We start from the raw sequence: 22,176 nt of genomic DNA on the forward strand, positions 1-22,176 counted from the left end.
TCTCAGAAGAAGGCACAAGTGGAGCAGCAGACCGTTGTTTATTTGAGCTTCATGGTTATGATGTTTTACGATCTTCAAGATTCTCATATAGGACGTGATTTGTGATTCTCTGTTTATTACCCCTATAACAGTAATGTTTAGAACTAACACACCTAAAGTACATGATACAGCCCAATTAAGGGGTAAAACCTCTCTAGCCTTTTTCCCTCATAACAAATACCATCCCGTATCTTCTGGAACTGACCAATATTCCAATTGACTCCTTTGCACTTACATAGACCATCCACAATGCAGATAGTGCCCCACAGACACATTCCCAGGCGAGAGGGTTTTACTTGAAGTTAGACATTTGGATCTAAGAATTCTGGAGTGTCTATATCCCTATCCAGGGCATCTAGATTCTTTGTTTTCAGAAACTTTGGTCCTTCCCAGAGGCTATTCCAGGAAATGTTAAATGGAATATGTATCCCTATAACTGGCATCCCTTGCTCTTCATGCTCAGGGAAGTAAGGACAAAACCCAACAGTTAGACTGCTTTGCTATTTTTTAAGTTTGCTGTTATAATTTTGTAATCATGTTTTGCACATTGCTCTCTCAGCGCTATTCTTGATATTTTCCTGTTCCCTTTGCTGTTCTGTTAAACTGCCTTTGTCTCAACTCATGAGTTTTGCCTTTTTCTTTTGATTCTCCCCACAGCAGTGGGGGACGCTGTGAGAGCAGCTGCATAGTGCTTTGTTGCCACCTGAGACTAAACCATGACAGCCTGGCACATTAGAGTCACAAAAGTATAAAACCCTGATGGACACTGGTGCACAGTATATCCTGTTGTGATTAAATCATAAAAGGGCAAAATCTGTTACTAATGGAGGTTCCGCTTACTTATTTGTAAAGGCATGATGTTTTAATGAGTGATGTCTATGATGTCATATTGCTATGTCTTAATGACTTAAAACATTTTTGAGATAAAATAATTTTTTAATTAACTTTTGGCATACACATATATTGCTGATCATCATCTTCACCTAATGACTGCGGAGCATAACAAAGCAGAAATCTGGCTTATATAAATTCTCCTGAAACCTCCAATACTATCTAAACAGCTTGTGACAGAAGCCTAATTAGCTAAAGTCATTCTCTATCAAGTGTGCAGTTCAAAGCAGAAAGGCATTTAAAAGAATCCAAAAAATTTAAAGGGTAGTATCTTCCTGCACTTCTTTCAAGAGAAAAACACATCTGTATACCAAGTGTTTTGGTGTCAAGCACAGTTTGGTCATGAGCAGCAATATGACTTTAAAGATGTTAATACCAATTAGAGAACTGTAAAGAAGAGTTATTACATTCTACACAGCATGAATGCCATTGACTGAATCAGTTTAAATTCACATTCTTTATCTCCTTTTAACTATTGTAAGACAAGTTCCAACTAGAACACTCCACAAAATTTTAGGTAAGACTCAAAATGCTCTGTTCAACTAAATTGCCCTGAGCATGAAAATAGAAAATAATAGTACTGCACAAAAATCAAAGTAAACAGATTAGTTTTACTCTTCTTTGTAATAAGCAGCAAAGACTCACACATTGATGAAACTGAGGAAGAAAAAAATATTTGTCTCATTCACTTATATAAGAGCACAGAAAGACATTTTTTATAATAGAAAGTGAACACTAACTCCAACTTCCAGTCAAGAGTATCAGTGTTAAGCGTTTGTCATGGTGCCTATAGGTTTTTTGAGGCTTTTGAGGCTTGTTATGAGCTAATTTGCTCATAACAGATCCTTAAAATTCAACAGCAAAACTAGAAACCGTGTTTCTGAGTACTTCTACTTTAGGCAAAGTGAAATAAAAAGGATAGGACAAGCCACTGTAAAACAATGATGTTAACAGGATGTTAGCTCCCAGGGAACTATACATGTCATTTCAGCTGAGGTGTACAGGAGGAAAGGATAGGGAGAAGGACAGGAAAAAGCTACTGGCAATGTTTTCTTTTTATTGTCACATCCGATGGCACCCTCCATCTAATCTAGCAAAACCTGTTCAAAACACACAATATCTTATTTCACAAAATATCCCGTGTTTACAACAAGCAGCAAAAGCTGGGTGTTTTTAAGTTATATTTCAGAATCTTCTGTGGGAAAAACAGCAATCCCACAGGCATTACTCTCTATCTGGGGGTATTTGAAAACTACTTTCAGGACCTAAGAAATACATCCATGTGGTTATTCACACCTAGTACTGACCAACCTCAAAAAAGAATTTAGGGAAGGAAGAGAGTGCTTTTAATCAAAGTAGAAGTGCAGAGATACAGTGAATTTTGACTCTGCCAGAAGATTTCACTGCAGTCCTAAGCCAAGTCATATCTAGGAGTAGGATCTCTTTTCTTAGTTCACAAAGACAGTACTGAAACAATTTACACTTTTTTTTTAAATGGAGGGGGAGACGGTGCGGGGGGAGGAACTACAGACGCTTGTGTATGATTTAATGTCTCCTAGTTATTTTCTTTACTAAGAAATAACTTTGTTTTTAGAACATTCAGTATTACAATTGTCCCTTACCATCAGGCAGTTTGGTGGAATTCTATACCTCTGGGAAATAACTGCTAGGAAGGTCTAAAGGACCATAGTTTTCAACTTATACAGCATTATAAGTGATCACTAGGTCAAAAAGAAGTGTAAACACAAGGGTAATCACAAATTACTTTGCAATCAATTATACTATATGATGTTAATTTAAAAAAAATAAGTATCTGTATTTCCCAATATTGGAGACACTAATTAACAGGACAGGCACCCTACTGTGCATAGGAGCAGCTGGCTGATCTACTGAACTATATCCTGGAAAGCAACCCTGTATTTTGACAAACTCATAAAGGCTGTAGCCATGTACTTTACTGTTGTGAAAAAATATGAAGCTTAGCTTTCCTTCTTTTCTCCAATTCTATCCTTTATTTCCTCAAGGTGAAAATATGAAGTATTTTTCCAGTAGAGACAGATTTCAAAGGCCTAGATATTTTAATATACTTTAATCAAACGTCCTCTTCTTTTACACCTACTTTACAGCAAATGAAAGCTTTTCCTTTGTAGGCAGATAGAAGGACAGATGAAAACTGGCTTTTTTAGAGAAGCCACCACACTTGTAATGTTACTGATTGATAAGACCCTACAATGGGATGATATCAAAATCAATTGAAAAAAAGCTTTCGTAATGCATTACTTTTTGTAAAAAGTAATCCTATTGGCCTATAAGAGTATTTGACACAATGACTAGTTCATGTGTACCTCCAAATAGATCATGTACAGGCTACAAAAAACTAAGAGTCTCCTAGAATCCTACAATTTTACGATTTTACACGATTAACAGGTCAAATATAATGTTTGTAAGATTCTGCCATATCTTTTAATCAGGACGAAAATTAATAGAATATAGTAATGCCAAATTACCCCCAAGTCACCTCCCAGTCTGTACTGATATTGGGGATTGGCCCACCCAGATGAAGCACTTGGTCTTGTTGAAACTTCTTCAGGTTCACACAAGCCCACTCCTCAAGCCTGCCAAAGTCCACCTAGATGACCCTTGAGGGACATCATATATTACCAGTTTCCAGTTAGAGACTAAGTTGTTGACTGTAACTCTTTAGACGCAGCCACCCAGCGAATTTCTTATCCATACAACAGTACATCCATCAAAACTAACTCTCCAATTACATAGGTTAAACATGTCATACTTACCCCCACTGATACTGTCTGATTACTAATTATTTCAAATAAAGTAGCTATCAAGCTCAGTAATCACTTAACTACAGTAAATCCCTAACATTCCTAAAAATAAGAGAACCAAACCCAACTGAAGCCACGACCATGAACACTTTAGTAGTCTATAAAACGTCACAAGGATCACTGACATGTAGTCAATTGGAACACATAGAACACCGCAACAACTGTAGGACTAAAAGTCATTCTTCCCTAGCCCATGAATTTTAACATAAAACGAAGAAATAATATCCCTTTGCCTGTTTATAACCAAATTCTCCTTCTAAAAAGAGGGAAAATCCACTTTACGTGGTTGCACTTCTGACAGCTTTCTCACCTACAGACATTTTCTAAAAAACAGAAAAACCTAAACTTGCTATAATGTTAATTTATCTCATATTGCAAGGCGTCTTTTCCAACCATCAAAAATCACTGTTTTATAAACTCTGGTGAACTCAATTACTCTGTTTCTTGCTTTTTTCAAAGAATTCGACCACTATCAGTGAAACTGCTGCTGAGATAAACAGTCTGTCTTTCCTGCTCAGTAGTTGCCTTTAAAAGTCCCATGCCAACTTTCACTGTAGACTGGGCTATGCAGTATCCTGCATAGTCTCCAAATATCTGGAGAAGGAGCAACAAGAAGAAGGATGTCAGCAGCGGTCTTCCTCAAGAATATAATAGCCGGAGGCTGAAAGCTGGCAACACCCAAGCTTAGGCCGCAACTGTGCCAAGAGCTGATGGAGACCAAATGTGTACAAATCATGTGTTGGATTTAAATTATAGTGATATAACACTAATCAAATTAAGGACTTTCAGTTAAGATCAAAATTTTCTCTGTGAAGTTTTTTTGAAGACAACTTGTAACTGTTGTATAGGGAACACTAAAAAGCAAAAATGGCATTTGAAGTGTGTCAATTTTCATGACAACCTGGCATGGTGCCAGTTATAGGACAAACTTTCCTTTTGAATTCTCTTTCTTTTTTATTTAAAAAAAAAAAGCCACAAAACCACATAGGAAACAAATTCTCTTCTCAACGTATTTAAATGACATGTCGAGGCTTAATTGTTTGTTTTTCAGAAGAAAAAATGCAGCCACATATTCATCCTCTATATAACACTTCAAATCTGTGCTGTAGTTTTGCTGTTCATTGAAGTAATTAGATAAAATATTTCCAACAGTTACCTTAAGTATCTAGTGTCTAAATTCTTTGAACTTGGGCACAGTGTCTAGTTAATGCTTAGATATCAACAAGACTGAAGTTAAGCACTAGGTGAAAGCCTACTCTCCTTTCTTTTCTTTTACAAATACAGTTCTACTCCCACAGCATTCTGCTGGTGTCAAGAGGAAGGATGACTCAGTTGATGGCATGAAGCTCACTGAACCAAGTGTTCAAGACTTTGTACTGGGTGTCTCCTTTGAAATCTTTTATTAAAAATATTTTTGAGTTACCCTTGAAATCAGTAGATGTTTCAAATGAATAACAGCAAATTGACATTAATGAAAGTTAATCACAGGTAAACACAGTTTTGAAGATTTCCAAATGCTTTCAGAGAAATTTTCCAGTATCAGTTGTTTCAGTTCTCTATGAACTGGATGAGTATTTGATAGCACCAGCGTGAACTATTGCTTGGGTATATTAAAAGTTAACTGAGCTTTCCCAATTATACATGACAGTTTCCTATGATCTTTAGAAAAGCACCAATTCAAAATGGTTGGTGATAGGAAATATGCTGCATCATGTGCCTGCAAAGTCTTTCCCCACACAGGTCGCTGACTAATGAGTTTTGCTGCAGCACAAGACAGGAAGGGCACTTCCCTCAAACTGAAAAACACAAAGTAACTTTGTAACAGAAAAAAATGACTAAATATACAAAACAATTTACCTTCAAATAAGTAAGTTCAACTTAGCAAATAATTGAACAGAAGGATGAACAACATTTATCTGTAACCTTTTCATCCTCAAAATGCTGGTCTGTAGAATTCTTGCAAATAGTAACTTCTAGTCCCTATACCACACTAGTCCAGCCAGAATGCACAGCCGAAGCAGAGTCCATCTAAATTTACACAGGACCAAGTATGAACTTTCAGAACAATTCTTCCCTGGTCACTTGATGCTTATTTGCATCACTGCTGATAATTCTTACTACAGAGCACACAAGAATGACTAAGATCCATTAGCCTTTCAAGCTGCAAAACTTTGAATAAGCCTAACTAGTCATAAAAGGATGAACTCTTACTCAAGTTTGCAATTTTCTGAATAAAAAAATTGTTCTAAAATACTTTCATTAACCTATTTCAGTTTAGAGGGAGCACGCAGTAGCAACAGTTATTTGCATTTTTGTAGTGTTTTCAAGAGTCTCTTTTACAGTTACTGATCAGCTTCTATATAACCACGAGGAGTTTTATTGTGCTATAAATATATGGTGAATAAATTTCTGTTTATGTTACAGCACTTCTGAGATGAACAAGAGAAATTCATCCCTTAATATGTCAGTGTAATCCTACAGCAAAATTGATTTTGTTCCTCTTTAGAATGTTATGTAACTTACAGTTCCAATAAAACTTCAGTATTACAGACTATATTAAACACTTCTTATATCTATGTCTGTTTATATAACAAAAGTTCATGTTCTCTTAAGATAGGAATGATAACACCTTCATAAAACCATTAACATATCAAGAAAAATTCTAAAGTAAGAACACTTTTTACCCACTAAAATCACCCAGAAAAACACCTCACCTGCATCAGCTCTGGACCGCTGACCTGGTGATTTTCCAAATGGGGTCTTCATTCATCTGTGTTTAAGTGAGCAGCAAAGCTGCTGGACTAGGGTGAAAATCCAGTTCTTTCTGATTCCAAAATGTTCTCTTACTATTGGAATAAGACAGCTACTTATTAATTCGCCATTCAGTCATGAATTTGTCCTTCCTCAAATGCAGAAGATGCACTTTCAATTACAGTAGTCTGAAAAACAAAACAGGTAAATATAAATAGGTTGATTTGAGATTTGGATATGATAAGCATTAACTGACTTGGTTAAGTTAAAATATTTTGTTACACTTTAATGTTTGTTTTCATACTCAAAGATCCTTCGTATCCTGTTACTCTGAAAACATTCAGCAAACAGAGGGCATATAGGCACAATACTGCAAAACAAATACTAGGGCTTCTACTTTTCCCACATAGTCATAGGTTCATAGGGAAGTTCCATACTACATTAATTACATACCAAAAGGAAAGCTTCTTAAAAAAAAATCATGAAGCTTAGTACAGGGAAGAATGACTACAGGCTTAGAAGAAACAGTACTACATTCAGCAGAGGTAAAGCACAAATAAACAATTTCCATTTCCTAGAAACAAAACACCTTCACATCCACATAATGACTTTGATTCACAGAAGTATTAAAAAAATAAAATAAAAGTATGTTGAAAAAAATCCATCATATTCCAAAACACTGATTTCATTGCAATGACTACTAAAGCCAGCAATTTGTTAAGTCATCGGTTCATAGAAGATCTGCAGAAATTTTTGGAGATTCTCTACACCTACACTCATCAGATTCCCCAAACATTTAGTCATCACATTCCACTAGATGAGGGAGATAAATGAGGACAATTTTTTAAAGTCATTTTCAGGATTTAATTACAGAAACTTGTGATCACCTGAGAATTTCCAAGAATTAAAGGTTAGCTCATTTCAGACAGGAAATATTTATCCAGATTAATCCCTAACGTCAGTGCTACATACAGCCAATACAAGTGAAGTCAGATCATCCTTTTACCCTCACTTCCTTAAGAAATGTCATTGCTGTAATCATGTTTTCTGTAATCTATTAAGCAGCGCTGGTCTTCTCTCTTTTATTTTAGTTTTGGAACCTGCTATCAATTTTCATACAGGCGTTAAAAACAAAAGAATGCCCCTAACTAGTGACTCATGAGGTAAAAAGCGTACCTTATGTTCATTCATGCTTTACTGGACAAGGGTACACACAAGGACATGCCTTGAGGTATGATAAAACTGTCATGCAGAAAAATGCATTTATATCTAACAACACTTGCCAATTCTTCTGTGAATTGCACCCATTAACTTAGAGAACATTAGAGAAACACAGACCAACACTCCCAGGAAAAAACTGCAATAGCAAGACAAAAATTCAGTAATTTCCAGTTTTCAGAAAGATGCATATTATGTTTGGAAGACTTAAATTTGACATTCACAGGCAGCAATTTGTAAGAATTTCTGAAATTAAAGTTAAAAATTGATTCACAGGAAATCAGTAGTTTTTCCATATTTAATCCCTTCCTGAAATCTACCAGTGTATACACAACAATGCTGAGTGATATCAGGGCATCAATAGTCAATTCTTAAAAGTATTTGAAGACACAGTAAGAAGCAATTAACTTGCTTAACTACTTTACTAGAACATAGCATAAGGATTGCTTTTTCTATTAAACTCAGAAATATTTTACTATTAATTAAAATATATTAGCACAGAACCACCAGTGATTATGAAAACAAACTCTGAATTCAGAGCACTGCTGTGATATACTACCATATTTAGTCTCACAAGCACTGCATAAGCATACAAGAGAGGCATCTTTTTTTCCTTCAGAAGAGGTTTAAGTTGAGAGTCAACTGTGATCTAGTATTGTATTTTTCTACGTCTGAAAAAACAACCAAGAACCCCCTCTCAAAAAATCATAAATTTAAACAACTCCCCTGACACAAAACACAAACTGTGAAAATCCTTCAGACTTAGAAACTAACATAACCCTTTGCAGCAAGCTACTGACCTGTTATTCAAGCAACTGTAAGTATTTCATAACACCTGTTTGTGTTATATACTTCCCCCCTGCCCCAAGACTTCCAGTTCATGGCTAAAATATAAAGTACTATATAGATGTTTTAATTTCACTGGTTGTTAAATAGCTATATTTGTAAAGATAACTAAAACACCTCAAAAGTTGTGGTTTCTATCAGTTAACTTTTTTTAAAAAAGATATGTCCCCAGGCATTACTATACTACACATCTGAAGTTTTATCTCTAAAAAGGAAAATTACTTCCTAATCCTTTATAACTCACAATTCATTTGCTAGCATTTAATGAAGTGTTTCACTGTACCCTATGAACCTAAGGACATAAGGCTACTGAAGTCAAAACCTGATTCAGCAGTTCAAACTGCTTTTCTAGAAACTAAGCCAGTAATTGTCATTAATTCAAAACCTCACTGAAGATTTTCACTGAAAGCAAATGACACTTGAGTTTTCCTAAAACTAGCATTCTGAATTCAATTTACATTTCAGTTTCCCCACTGATAGTTTTGAAGATATTAATAAGGAGGGATAAAATTCATTTTTTTCAAAATAAACTGAGGTACTTTGAGAACATATTGGCTTTTGAAATATACATAACAAAGTCTCACTTCATTATAAAATAAACCAAACCCCATAAAACTTAGGATTCTTAAATACGATAAATGACAAAACACCACATTTAATGTCATCATGCAAATATCTTAAACTCTTAATATGGAAAGTCACCAACAAATTAACTCACAAAATGTAAAAAAACTTTTACTATCCAATTTTATGGCAAGTCTCAAAGAACGTCATGTTCCACATAAAAGTTGGAAAAGTTTTTAGTATGCTTCTGATGTACTCAGTAGCAATAAGCTATACTGTTAACATCTTGCTTAGATGTATATTAGGTGATTTATGAAACAATCAACTTTTTAAAGGTAATATTGTTGATAACAGCACATATAGCAAGAAGAACACAAGTAGCTGGTTTTTTGATCTAAACTGACAAATCCAAACCAAGTTATACTAGTCTTTAAAGACTGCGCGTAGCTTTCAGAAGAGAAATGCTGCTGCCTACCAGTTAGGCACCAATTTCCCTAACACCCGACTGCACAGGTCACCAGCAGCACAGCTGCAGCTTTCACTTAAAGACAGGCATTCATTCTTTCAACTTGTCATCAGCTGCAACTGCTCACCAGCCCAGGTGTTTTGCTTGTTTGCTTTTATAATGCTTCCTAGATCACAGCACATTAAAAAAAACCAATACGGAAATGAGATCACTAGTTTGCCTGACTGTGTAACAATTACTGTGAACTGTTCCACAGAAGGTTAAGTATTAGACTAAAAATGTAAGCCCTACAAATTGTCAGTCATACCAGTTTTAGTAAGAATAGTACAATCATACTATCAGAGTACGGAAGAAGACACAACAGTAAGACAGCAAAAATAAAGCTATGTTAAAAAATTATGTTTGCAGTATAAAGGCAAAAGGAGGAAAACCCAAAATGCACACAGACTGCAGCTTTCACTGTGAACCAGCTTAACTCCCTCTATAAACTTAGTTGTTTAGAAACATTAAAATGTTTTTACATGAGTTTTTAACTCGATGAAAATAAGTGTAACCATCTAAAATAATTCTCTAGCTTAACTTCCAGTTAACTCCCATGCTTGCTTTTCCACCAAACGATATGCACTTCACTGCAACACAGTTGCAGTTTGCTGTGAAAGCTATCCTTGCAAGAGTGATGTTTGCAGCACAAAAGCACAGTTGTGATAATTAACGCTAACAGCACCAAAACCGCAACATTAAGTGCTTGACTCCTAAAGCCCATACCTAATTTTTACTATCACGAACAAAGAAGGAAATAGCATCAGGAACATTTGCTGAGGCATTGCTTTCAGGGTAGAAGTTTGAAGCAGGGGCAGGGTAATAGCATGTGTTGCTTCTATCTCTCAGATACAGAACTGCAAATTCAGATTATACATCCCTTGATGTTAACTACAGGCTCACTACTCCTCAGGCGTTCTGTTCCTGCTTTCAGAGCTGCCAGCAAGCACGCCTTGTGGCACCACCTGGCAGACTCCAATATTTCAGTTTGACATCTTTCTCTTGCATGCAAGGCCCCTCAAAGCTTGCACTGGGGGCTGCTTAGCAAAGGACTAGCATATTGCAACACATGACAAGAATGTTCAGCGGAAGGAGTCATCTGGCCTGTATCAGGAACAGCGTGGAGAGCACGGCCTGAGACGTGATCGTCCCCCTGTACTCAGCACTGGTGAGGCCTCACCTCGAGTACTGTGTCCAGTTTGGGGCCCCCTCCCATAAAAAAGACATTGAGGTGCTGGAGCGGGTCCAGAGAAGGGCAACAAAGATGGTGAGGGGTCTGGAGAGTAAGTCTTATGAGGAGAGGCTGAGGGAGCTGGGGTTCTTCAGCCTGGAGAAGAGGAGGCTGAGGGGAGGCCTTATTGCTCTCTACAACTACCTGAAAGGAGGGTGTAGAGAGGTGGGGGTCCGTCTCTTCTCTCAAGTCACAGGCGACAGGACGAGAGGAAATGGCCTCAAGTTACGCCAGGGGAGGTTCAGGCTGGATATTAGGAAAAATTTTTTCACTGAAAGGGTTATCAGACATTGGAATGGACTGCCCAGGGAGGTGGTTGAGGCACCATCCCTGGAGGTGTTCAAAAGACAGGTTGATGTAGTGCTGGGAGGTATGGTTTAGTGATGGTGTTGCTTCTTGTTTGTTGTGCGGGTGTCTATTTTTGTCAAAGTTAGGTTGATGGTTGGACAAGATGATCTTTAAGTTCCCCTCCACCCTAGAAGATTCTGTGATCTGAAACGAAATGCATCAGTTGAAGAGATTCCTTATTAAGTACTTCAGAACTGCTGGTACATGTTTCAGTTGAAGTAGTACCATGGTTTCAGCACTAACAAGTTGGATAAAGCATGTATGTTATTTAGACTCCCTAATTCTTACCATAGGAACAGAAAGAATCATCCTCTGCAAGTCTTCTGCACCTCATCCCGAAGGGCCATCTTTATGTTAAAATATCTCCTAAATAACAGGGGGAATAAAAATATAAATGCCTGGGTTTAGTTTGCGTTACTTTTTTTTCTTTCCCAGTAAAAAAACAGAAACACTTTCCTGAATTCAGCCACTCAAACTCCAAGCTTGTTTTGAAGTATCCTACAGGCTCATCCAGCATACTGGTTAATAAGAACTGTATCCTATCACTAGAATTTTCTGTGTGTAGTAATATTCGACATCTGAGAAGAAAGATTATAGTATGCAAACTCTGAACATAGAAGTGATTTACAGCTGACAAACATGAAGAGCAATACATTTATTTCAACTATGGATTTATTTCTGGGCTGAAAAGACCCCAAATCACATACTACTACCTCTCCCCTATGAAAGCCTCTCTAGTTTATTCTCTACCCATAGATATGTTATTTGCCTACAATTGTGCAGAAACAAGCAGCACTGGCAGGTACACAAACACACAAATACACACATATTTGGTTGGATGGGGCTTTGAGCAACCTGATCTAGAGAAAGTTGGATCAGATGATCTTTAATGTCCCGTCCAACACAATCCGCTCTGTGATTCTATGACAGCTATAAACACATAAATAAAATTTTAAGTTACCTTCATGCTACAATGCTGTAGTCATGCAACTGCAGATTATTCAGGAGAAGACTGAAGAATCTGAAATTTGTGGAAACTGCCTATTTAAATGGCTACTGTTAAGAACAGGACTGCAAACACTGTACAGTTTCTGCTAAAGATGAAGCAGCACATGCATACATGCGATCAATTTTAGGGATCAGACTATCATACTTTATGGTGATTCTTGAACTGAATAAAAATGTTTTTAACCTTTCAGCAAACTCCTGTATTTTTACTTTTGTCAAGAGACAGCAAACTGCAGTTTCTATTTATAAATAATTATTTATTAAAACACTTTAGCATCAACAAAGGGACAGACTATTTACCATAATATAGAGCAAAAAAAGGTTTTGCTAATAAGTTCTGAAGACAAGAACTTGTTATTATAGCATAAAACCAGGGAAGGTGACATAGGATATAAGGAATCCTAAAAAAACTGAAAATGCTATAATAGGGAACTATCAACAGTAATATTAGTTCGAAGAATTATTCAGAATTAGATAGGTAGTTTTACAAAGGGTACTAAGTTTTCAGAAGTCTTCTACCTCAGGCAAGAGTTTGAACAAGTTTTGTCTAAACCATCTTTCAGCATATATCCTTACCATAGTGTCGCGGACGCAACACATAGCTCTATTGAAGTTAGAAAAAGTTTTCAGGTGAAATGTGGATTTTTTTTTTAAAATACTTCTAAAATTCATTTCATTAACTTGAAGCAGTAGTATAGTTTTACAAGAACATATGCAAAAGGCACCTCGAAGACTGCTTTCAAAATTCTTACACAAAGGATTAAAAAAAATAAAAGTGTGAGAAATGAGCTAAGTTCTGGTTCAGCTAATAGATATATTCTTGTTAGTGTGTCTGTACTAACAAAGGAGGCTTAGTGATAGTAGAGTCTAATAAATTGTACCCAATTAATCCCCAGAAATGCCCTTGGTCTGTCAAGGGATCCTTGTTTACAGAATGTTATCTAGGTGAAGAGAAACAGACTGGCATGTGGCCTTCAACACAGGAACCCAGAGGAAAGGGCAGTATCATTAAGTCCAAAGAAACCAGTCTTGGGCAGTAAATCTGCCAAGTGGGCTGTGAAGACTGCCAAGTCGACTAAGTTCATCTAGAGGGCAGCTGATGAAGAGGAGGATACCAGCACCTGATGAAGTAAACGACCACCAGAGTGCTTGTAATTACTAACACTGGGCAGTAGATAGTACCAAAGACTGTGTAGCGTAATCAGTTAATCAAAGGCCTGTTTAGGATAATGATTTCGTAAGGTAGTTGTGTGTATGCCTTATAAAGTGAAAAGATGCGAACTAAACCCATAATAGGTCAGGCGGTCGGAAGAATGTGAGCTCCAACTTCGCAATCAATTGAGAAGTGAGACAGAAACAGCCGGGATGAGGGTATAAATACCTAAAAGCTGAAAGATGAGGTGTGCCTCTGCTTTGAGATGCACCCTTACTAACACTGGGAAGTAGATAGTACCAAAGACTGTGTAGCGTAATCAGTTAATCAAAGGCCTGTTTAGGATAATGATTTCGTAAGGTAGTTGTGTGTATGCCTTATAAAGTGAAAAGATGCGAACTAAACCCATAATAGGTCAGGCGGTCGGAAGAATGTGAGCTCCAACTTCGCAATCAATTGAGAAGTGAGACAGAAACAGCCGGGATGAGGGTATAAATACCTAAAAGCTGAAAGATGAGGTGTGCCTCTGCTTTGAGATGCACCCGATTCAGTGCCGTTTCGTACAATTTTTTTAATACATTTTTTTAATCTTTGCTTTGGCAACTTTGTTCTCTCTTAAATTCTAAGCGTGAGTCGGTGTTTCTCACAAAAGGAATGGACGGTCAGAGAGAAATCCTGGAAGTATAGTTTCCAATGTTTCCTATCCATGCTTGTTTTTCCCCTCCTGAATTAGCAAAATGTAGCTTTTACTAAAAAACAACTCTACTGTTGTTTCATTTCCACTCTTTATTTCCAGTGCATTTTCAAAGCAGTCTGTCTCACTTAATCCAATTTAACATTTAAGAACTGTTCTTTTCACAACAGATGTAATTTGAAATAAATTTTGGCAGTGTGTAATTCAGCCACTTTGTAAAACCAGCAGCAAGAACTTCACCTAGAGCCATATTATAAAACAGTATTTTAAACAGACTTGCTTATCTTTTTTAATTTTGGGGACTTAATGACCAGTCTCCCAGAAAAAGAGTATCATCTTGCAAGACTAACTTTCAGAACTCTCAGGCTACAGTTCTCAATTGAAGTAAAAGCATCAGTAAAGAGAGTAGGAGAGCAGAGGTCGATGGCCGTGTCAGAATGCACCCATTTCTGATTTTAAAAAAACTTTAACAGGTTAAATGCTAGAAAGATGTTATTTCGTCCAAAAAAACTTATAAAATCATTTTTAGCCTTGTCTGCATTACCCTTATGCTTACATAAATAGTTACTGTGGGAGATGGAAGGTACAGAAATTGTCAAGCCTGTTCTTGTCTGGATTTCAGCACCCTTCCATCACTAGCCTGGAACACACAAAAAACCAAGTAGGATTTTTGACTTTTTACGGAAAAACACCAAACAACTAAAACCCAGAGGAATCACATTTGAAACTACCGTACCAGGCAACTGCTCAAAATTAGAAGAAGAATATACTATATCCCATTTGGAAATATTTTGCTGGCATCTGCTCCTTGAAAAGCCTTGCATTACTAGGAAAGATATCAACTTCAGAAAGTTAATTCTAATCACTTACAAAATAAAAGGTAGGGTGTTTGTCTTAAACATTCAGAGAAGCATACATTGCATTCTTAAAATAAAATCCATAAGTGAAAAACACACATAAATTGTGATATTTCCGAAATGTCTTCCAAGCCCAAGAACACAGTCAATGGATTTGACTAGTGCCACACCAGTGAAATTGATTATTAAAGTCTTGCTGTCTAGAAATTAAGCGCTGAAAGAGGCAAAGTCTCTCCAGATAGTAAGAACGAAGTTTCTGAAAGTTTAGGTATCTAGAATAAAACTTCTACTTTTTAGAAATATACCAAGGTGGCACTTGCTAAATAAAGTGCCTCTAAATCCTACTGTGTGGGTTAACAGGATGTTGGACAGATTAGACCAGAACAAGGAATAGAATAAGCAGGAATACTAACAAAAGATGACCCTACTGAAAACAACACCTAACGACCTTACTGATTAGAGAAGAACCTGTAAACAACGCCTAACGACTCCACTGATTAGAGAAGAATCCGCAAGAAGGTGTCAAAGTGTCTATTAAGCAAGAAGATAACACTGATGGACTTGGTGAGCTGTAAGACTGTTGGTTGTAATAAACGATTCTGGTTGCACCTCCCGACAGGGGTCCGTGCCTTCATACACTACACTATTGCAATCAAAGAATTATTTGAGACTTTTTGGTCAACCACAAAATACGCTGATATCACCTCATTCTCATCTGACTTGCTTGCTATTTTATGCTCACCCTCACTATATAGCACAATTCCATACCCAACATGAATGTAGGATTCTGGCTTCAAAAAGTGGCAGTCTCCACAAGTGGCATACCATAAACATAGTTCCAAGGGATTCCCCATGAAGTGCATAGATATGTCAGCGGGCCATGGAACCACAGAGTAAACCGCTCAAGATAAACTACCTACAGGTGAAGCACAGAAGTACCTCAGATATACTTCAATTGACCGTTTTCTTTTTCCAGTCTAGAGTTATTACAGATAATTAGCAGTAACTTTTTACCATAACACCAGCCAAAAAATTATGTATGTGTACTGTAGTGCAGCATGTCCTGTACTCCAGCCTGCAAGCCCTCCGTATTTCTTCTTTTCCTCTTTCTCTCCCAGTTTCATCCCACCAATCTTCATATAATCTTTTCCTGGTTGCACAACACCATTATTTTCACCTGCCATTAGAGCACCTCTGAGAGAGAACATCTGGCTTTCTTCTTTTGCAGAATCTCTCATGAGGATGACAGTATTTTCAGTGCATTTAAACACATGACAACATTTCATAAATGTGTCATTTCATAAACAGATCATAAAAGAACCTTCAGGGTTACAAAGCCCCAGGTCATACCAGGTTAGTTTTTCCTATTTATTCTTCAGTGGCGCAGGAAAAAAGCCCCTAGGACAAATTGACTTAAGATTCTTAGCAAACAAAAAGCAGAAGTTGAAGCCTGATCCGTCAGATAACCTCAAAGGATCTTACACAGCTTCCTACATATAAAACTTAGGTAGGAATCTCAACATAATCTGTAAGAAATTCTATTATTAACTCTCCAGTACCTATCCAAATAGTTCAATGAACCATTGTGGGGGAAGCTTTGACAAGCAGTCATGGAAATGAAACTCAACTCTAGAAGCTCACAGAGCTATGAGATCAATGCATAAAAAGTCTTCCAATTAAGATACTGCTTTTCTAGCATGAAATTAAGATCATAGGGTAAGGATAAAGGATTAAGGATAGAATTGATCACAAGGTTAAAAGTGCCTTAACTGTTGACAAGTTAAGTGAGCTCCATCTATTTTCTTGCTGACTACACAAATAGTCTGATAAATGATTTTTCCTCAAACAGGATTCCAATTAGAGTTTACAATTTATTAAATGAGTAAAGACAAGCAAACAGCGCTGGGTGCACCGGGAGTCTCCGCTCAACCAAGGCACACACGTGCGACTTGCACCCCCGTTTTGGGTTTATATCACTTCTCCTAATACATATTCATACCAAGGTTGGCCTATGCTAATGATAGGCATGTCTTCGTTGGCGCATGCCCTCCTCACCTTCTGGAATCTTCTATGAGTTTTCCTTGGCTGGCCCCCAGGATGACCCCCGACTCCAGGTGTGCGCCCCACAGACCCCTCCCGCTCAGCACCACGCGGCCAGTAACAAAAAAATGGTTTCCTTAGGGGTTCTTGCAAGAAACAGAAACTACATACATACAATCCCGCTTCTCCCAAGCCCATGGTCATACAAGGACAAACAGAACAGTTGAAGATATTAACACCAATCAGATGAACACATTTCACATAGTCAGAGGACTAGCACCATGATTAGATATTAAGGAAAAAAGTTATGTACTACACAGAATTAGCAGTTACACTAAGCAGACTGCCACCCAGAAAGTGTAAAATTGAACTGGATGCCTCTGCTACTTAACATAGAAAGATCTGTGAACGTTCTCAAATTATGCCTCAGTGGCATCACCACTTCATGCAGCAGAAAAATGTAATTGCCAGAAAGTTGTAATTAAGGGTGCCAATTTTTACATTGATAGTAAGTAAAAATTTTAAAACTAAACTTCATCACTTATGTTGTATCAGAATCACTTTATACAATCAAAGTTGCCTAAAAAATGTAAGAGCCGCTAAATGAAAGTGAGAACAAGAACCCCATTACATACTTTTTTTGTCAATGAAATCTGGTAGAGAAGCCTGCTTCATAACATACCTATGTTAGAACTGAGACAGCTTCCCTTTCCCTAGCAAATTCTGTGCTAAGAACACTGTAAAACACAGCTCACGATCAAATTAAAGAATTATAATGTGGACTTTTGTAGCCCAAGCTGTTGAAACCCCAAGAAAACAACGTAACTAATGTTCAGATTTTACTTAGATTTGTATGTTAAAGCAATAAACCCCATAATCTTAGAATAAGCAAACTAAGCACAAAACAAAGAAGCAGCATACAATACAGTGCATCCTGAAAGCAACATAAAATATCTGAACCTTATCTAAAAATTACATTTAAGAAAAATACAAATCAGAAATTAAACCCTGGAAATACCAAAAGTTAAATGCAACTTTTTGCATACAGACACTGCTGAATAAGTTAAAAAAGGCTTCTAAGGTTTTGGGTTTTGTTTTTAAATACTTTATTCCACACAAGTCTGGAAATTTTGTCTCTTATTCTAAAGCATGTAAATCATTACAAACTTTTTTCCCTAGTAGGATCCTTGGAACTTGCCACAATGCATTGTTATTTAATAAGAGTTAAATAAATATTAAAGGCAAAGTTGTGCACATTACCTGTGCTTCACTCAAATCACATAACGGCTTTCTTTATACAAACAAAATTAATTATTTCCATGTTCCACCTGGCTTGTCTGGCTCTGCCCACATTTATTACCCGTCAGTTACCCTTCCAGATTGGCTAGGTCTTTTTACCTGTCAAAACTACTTGTCACTCTACCACAGTTTCTGAAGCTATCTAGCCCCTGCAGAATACTGAAATAAAGCAAATCAAGAAATCACTCACTTATTTCTAAACTTCTGTTTCAAGGCCTTATTTCCCAAGCATGGCCTTACACTCTACACTCTATCCTTCTCCCCGATTTCAGCCTCCAGTCTTCCAGGTATTTATGTAAGTCGTTTTACCATCATGTTACAGATAAATTCCTCCAGTCATTTGACAATGATCAGTTCAAACATCTGCCCAACTTTTTTTACATAGTTCTTCATACCAATACTCTCTTGGGATCACTGTAGCATTTTTTTCTGTCCTGGCATGTTTGCAAAACCACGTGCCGTACATGCTTTTCTGTGGCTTTTGTTTTCAAACTGAGGGCTACTTGTCATAAATAGCTTTTAGCCATCACTTCTGAAAAACAAAACCAATTAAAAAAAAAACAAAACAACAAAGAGAACACAGAATAGAAACAGAAAAAGTCTCACTGGTTGTCATCAGCAACACAACAAACGATACTGGTATTTTATGTTGAATTATGGTTGCAATCTTATCCAGACCACACAATGATGGATAGAAAGAAAACATAAGCAGGGACTTAGGGAGCTCTGCGGCCTCATGCCAGTAGGTCTCTGCTAAGTATGTATGAACAGGAATTGCTCAGTGCTTATTTGTTCAGATTTGAAATTTTTCATTAGCAGTTCACCAGCTTTTTTAGTAAAAAAACCCACTATGTCCTTATGAAAAATACATATATACTCTTCAGTTACACCTCTCTGATGTAAAGTTACAAGTATTGGATCAAGGAGATTACAGCTTCTTTCTGCAGAAAAATAAAAAATAAACTCTTTTTCCTACTTATAGCCTCATGAAGACAAATAAGCAATTTTGATGGAAATTTTAATAGAAGTTCACTCCAAAGAGCTTAAAGCATATATCCAGAATAAGAGATGCAAGTTTTAACGGCCAATCTTGGACAGTCAAAAGCAATTGCAAACAAACCCTCCCAAATTTGAACATGAAGTAGTTTCCAGCATAAGCAGAACCATGGGCAGACGTAGAGCATCAGGGTCCCCCTAAACCACAAAATTCTTAAATACCCTCTTTAGAAGCATTTCCCAACCACAATATCATCCTGTATGCAATAACAGGAAGTAATTTTCAATCCCTAATCTTACACCAATCTATTCTGACTGGTTTCTAGAGTTCTTTCCATCAGTTTGTTAGAGGATGGTTGTTTCTCCACAAAGGTTTAGAACCAGCGGTCCTCTTCCACCTTCCACCCAACATCTCTCATTTACAATTACCAACAATATCTCATTTACAATTAAATTCATAAGGCCATCCAAATTAATAAAAAGTCAATAGCAGAAATTCAGTTCATCAGCTACTACCTTAATGAAAATCTAAAGGTAAATATGTTTTCTAACATATTGGCAACTCTTGGTTCACAATTACTCATGGCAGTGAAGTACTGAATCTTCATTAATGACACACATTCGCCAGAAAACCTTAAACAGTATTTGACAAGTCGAATCATAAATTATTTTTATTTAAGTATTCAACAATTTTACCCAGCCAACAGCAAAACACAACGCACACATAAGAAATAAGAAATTGCAGTTTACTTAAGAGAAAATGTTTTAAAAATATTATTCAAAATACTAGTTAAGCCACCCAAACTATTGCCTAAGGCAATAGTTTGCCCATTAAATGAAAGTAGTATTTTCCATTACAACATATATAAAACTTAACAGCTCATACACCATACATATTACTAACTACAAATTTAAAAATGAAGGATTTGGAAGTGTTTTTAAAATTTCCTTCTAGTTTAAAGTAATTTTACCAAATTCTGCAAATGGACCAAAATTAGTTAATATTGTTAAGAAGCAAAGTTCTGCCAAAGAGGCCAAAGAAGTTTTCAAAGCAGGAACAGTTCTCATTCACAGTTTTCTTATTTCATTCGTATTTTTAATCACAACTAAGACTTGCTCTCTTTCTCTGCTCTACGTGGCATGCAATCTGTGACAACAAAAACTATTTGCTTCAGGCATTGTCAATACCCTTTTAGAGGCCAAATACTCCAGCTGTAAATATCGCCCTGACCACTTGGCCCAATTTTTCAGCGACTCAGCATGTCTCTTCTCATACTGCTTTTAATAGGATCAGAGTATTGCAAAATCCATCTCGAGCTTCCCTACAAATACAGTTGTTTCTAGAGGGCCTGCAGAAACACAAGGATTCCTCATAGTGGCTAGTTCCACTAGCATTGTTAATTTTTTTTTAATTTTTTTTTTAATGAAAAATTACTGTAATTCAGCCTTAGGCATGTGGGTTGCACATCCTTACAAAATAGTCATACATATGGCTGGGTCTTGCCAGTCCTCTCAAGCAAAAGCTAAGTTTTCTAGGTTTAAATGTCAATGCTGAAAGGTTCTTTGCATCATTTGTTTTAACAATGACACATTTTAAAAATCTCCATTTACATTGCATTTAATATCTGTTCACCTGTAAAGCTTGCTGGAATCAAGTTCGTCTGCTGAGGCCTCCTATGAGCACAGTGTAAAGACTAGCACAATGTAAAGGCAAGAGTGTGATCTAATGCAACCTTGTTTCTGTGAAAAGCATTCTAAAATGATGTTTTTCTGTATTGGCAGAGCTAATGCCTCTGCTGTAAGAGTAAGATTTGGGTGAAACAAAACCTCTTTGCTTTCTCTTCCCTAATTCCCCAGGACATTTGGAAATAAATTACAACTTCACTGACAACTGACAAGTTGGTGAATTTTATTTCTTCTATTACAAGTCTTAACACTTAATTCTACTAATATGTAGGTAGTCCAGTCACCTAATAAGAGTATGATAATGCTGGACCTCAAAGCAAGATGAATTTATCATACTGTCTCCGCATATTGCTTAAGAAAAACATTATCCTAGCTTTTTTTGAGAGCTACTGGGTCTGGCCGAAATGGAGATAATCTTTCCCACTGCAGCCCTCATAGTGTTGTGCTTTGTACTGGCAGCTAAAAAGGTGTTGATAGGTGTCTTTCAAACCATTCCCTACACACACCAAAGCAGGAAGTGGTGGGACAGCACCTGCTGATGGGAAGTACAGAATAAACCTTTTGTTTTTCTTTGCTTTTCACATGGCCTTTGCTTTTGCTTTATTAAACTGCCTTGATCTTGACCCACAAGCTTTTTTTCCCCATCTTATTTTTGTCCACTCCCTGCCCTGCTGAGGAGGGGAGTGATAGAGCAGCTTGGTGGGCACCAAGGTCAACACACCACAGGAGAGCAGTGGAAGAAAAGCTTTTTTTTTCTCTGAACAGCAAACAACATGATCCATTCAGCACCACAAACTTTCAAGTGTTACAATAGCATTTTGTCCTTACTCATGGTCTTACAGGTAGAGTTAACTGAAATAATTTACTGTAATTGGAAGCAAATTTACCCAGTTTGGTTCGGTAGCAGGTACAAAGACAGGTCTCTGGCAACCAGAAAGGGAAATGTCCATTTGAAAGAGTAGGACATTTCTCTGCTCTCTGGACACACGTTTCCTCCTAGGGGAGACTGAGGTCATCAGCCTTTGAAGACCAAGTTTAATTGCTATTGTGTTAGTCTAAGAAACATAATTCTGAAGTCAAACATATCACCAAACATCCTGAAAGAGCAAGGCCAGGGCAAACATATCTAACCCTGCTTTTAGAAGGTAATAGCACCGTAAGACACTGCATCAAACTCTTAGGTTCACATCTCTGATGCTGTGAAAGA

The 22,176-nt window shown here is 37.0% G+C and overlaps 1 protein-coding gene across 5 annotated transcripts in view; it reads right to left on the reverse strand.

The window, feature by feature from the left end:
• The window catches only part of SPIN1 (spindlin 1), a 59,314-nt gene that overhangs the window by 21,377 nt on the left and 15,761 nt on the right, over positions 1-22,176 (reverse strand). For 3 of the 5 annotated variants that reach the window (XM_014947633.1, XM_014947631.1, XM_014947635.1), the window contains exon 2: positions 6,488-6,712. In XM_014947633.1, coding sequence (XP_014803119.1) covers positions 6,488-6,539 — 52 coding nt within the window. In that variant the 5' untranslated portion in view covers positions 6,540-6,712. Of the gene's footprint in view, positions 1-6,487; positions 6,713-11,524; positions 11,603-22,176 lie in introns of all 5 variants that reach the window. The other 2 variants (XM_014947632.1, XM_014947634.1) reach the window with 1 other exon arrangement.

The sequence above is a fragment of the Calidris pugnax genome, unplaced genomic scaffold (genome assembly GCF_001431845.1).
Source record: "Calidris pugnax isolate Ruff unplaced genomic scaffold, ASM143184v1 scaffold156, whole genome shotgun sequence".
NCBI classification, from domain to species: Eukaryota; Metazoa; Chordata; class Aves; order Charadriiformes; family Scolopacidae; genus Calidris; species Calidris pugnax.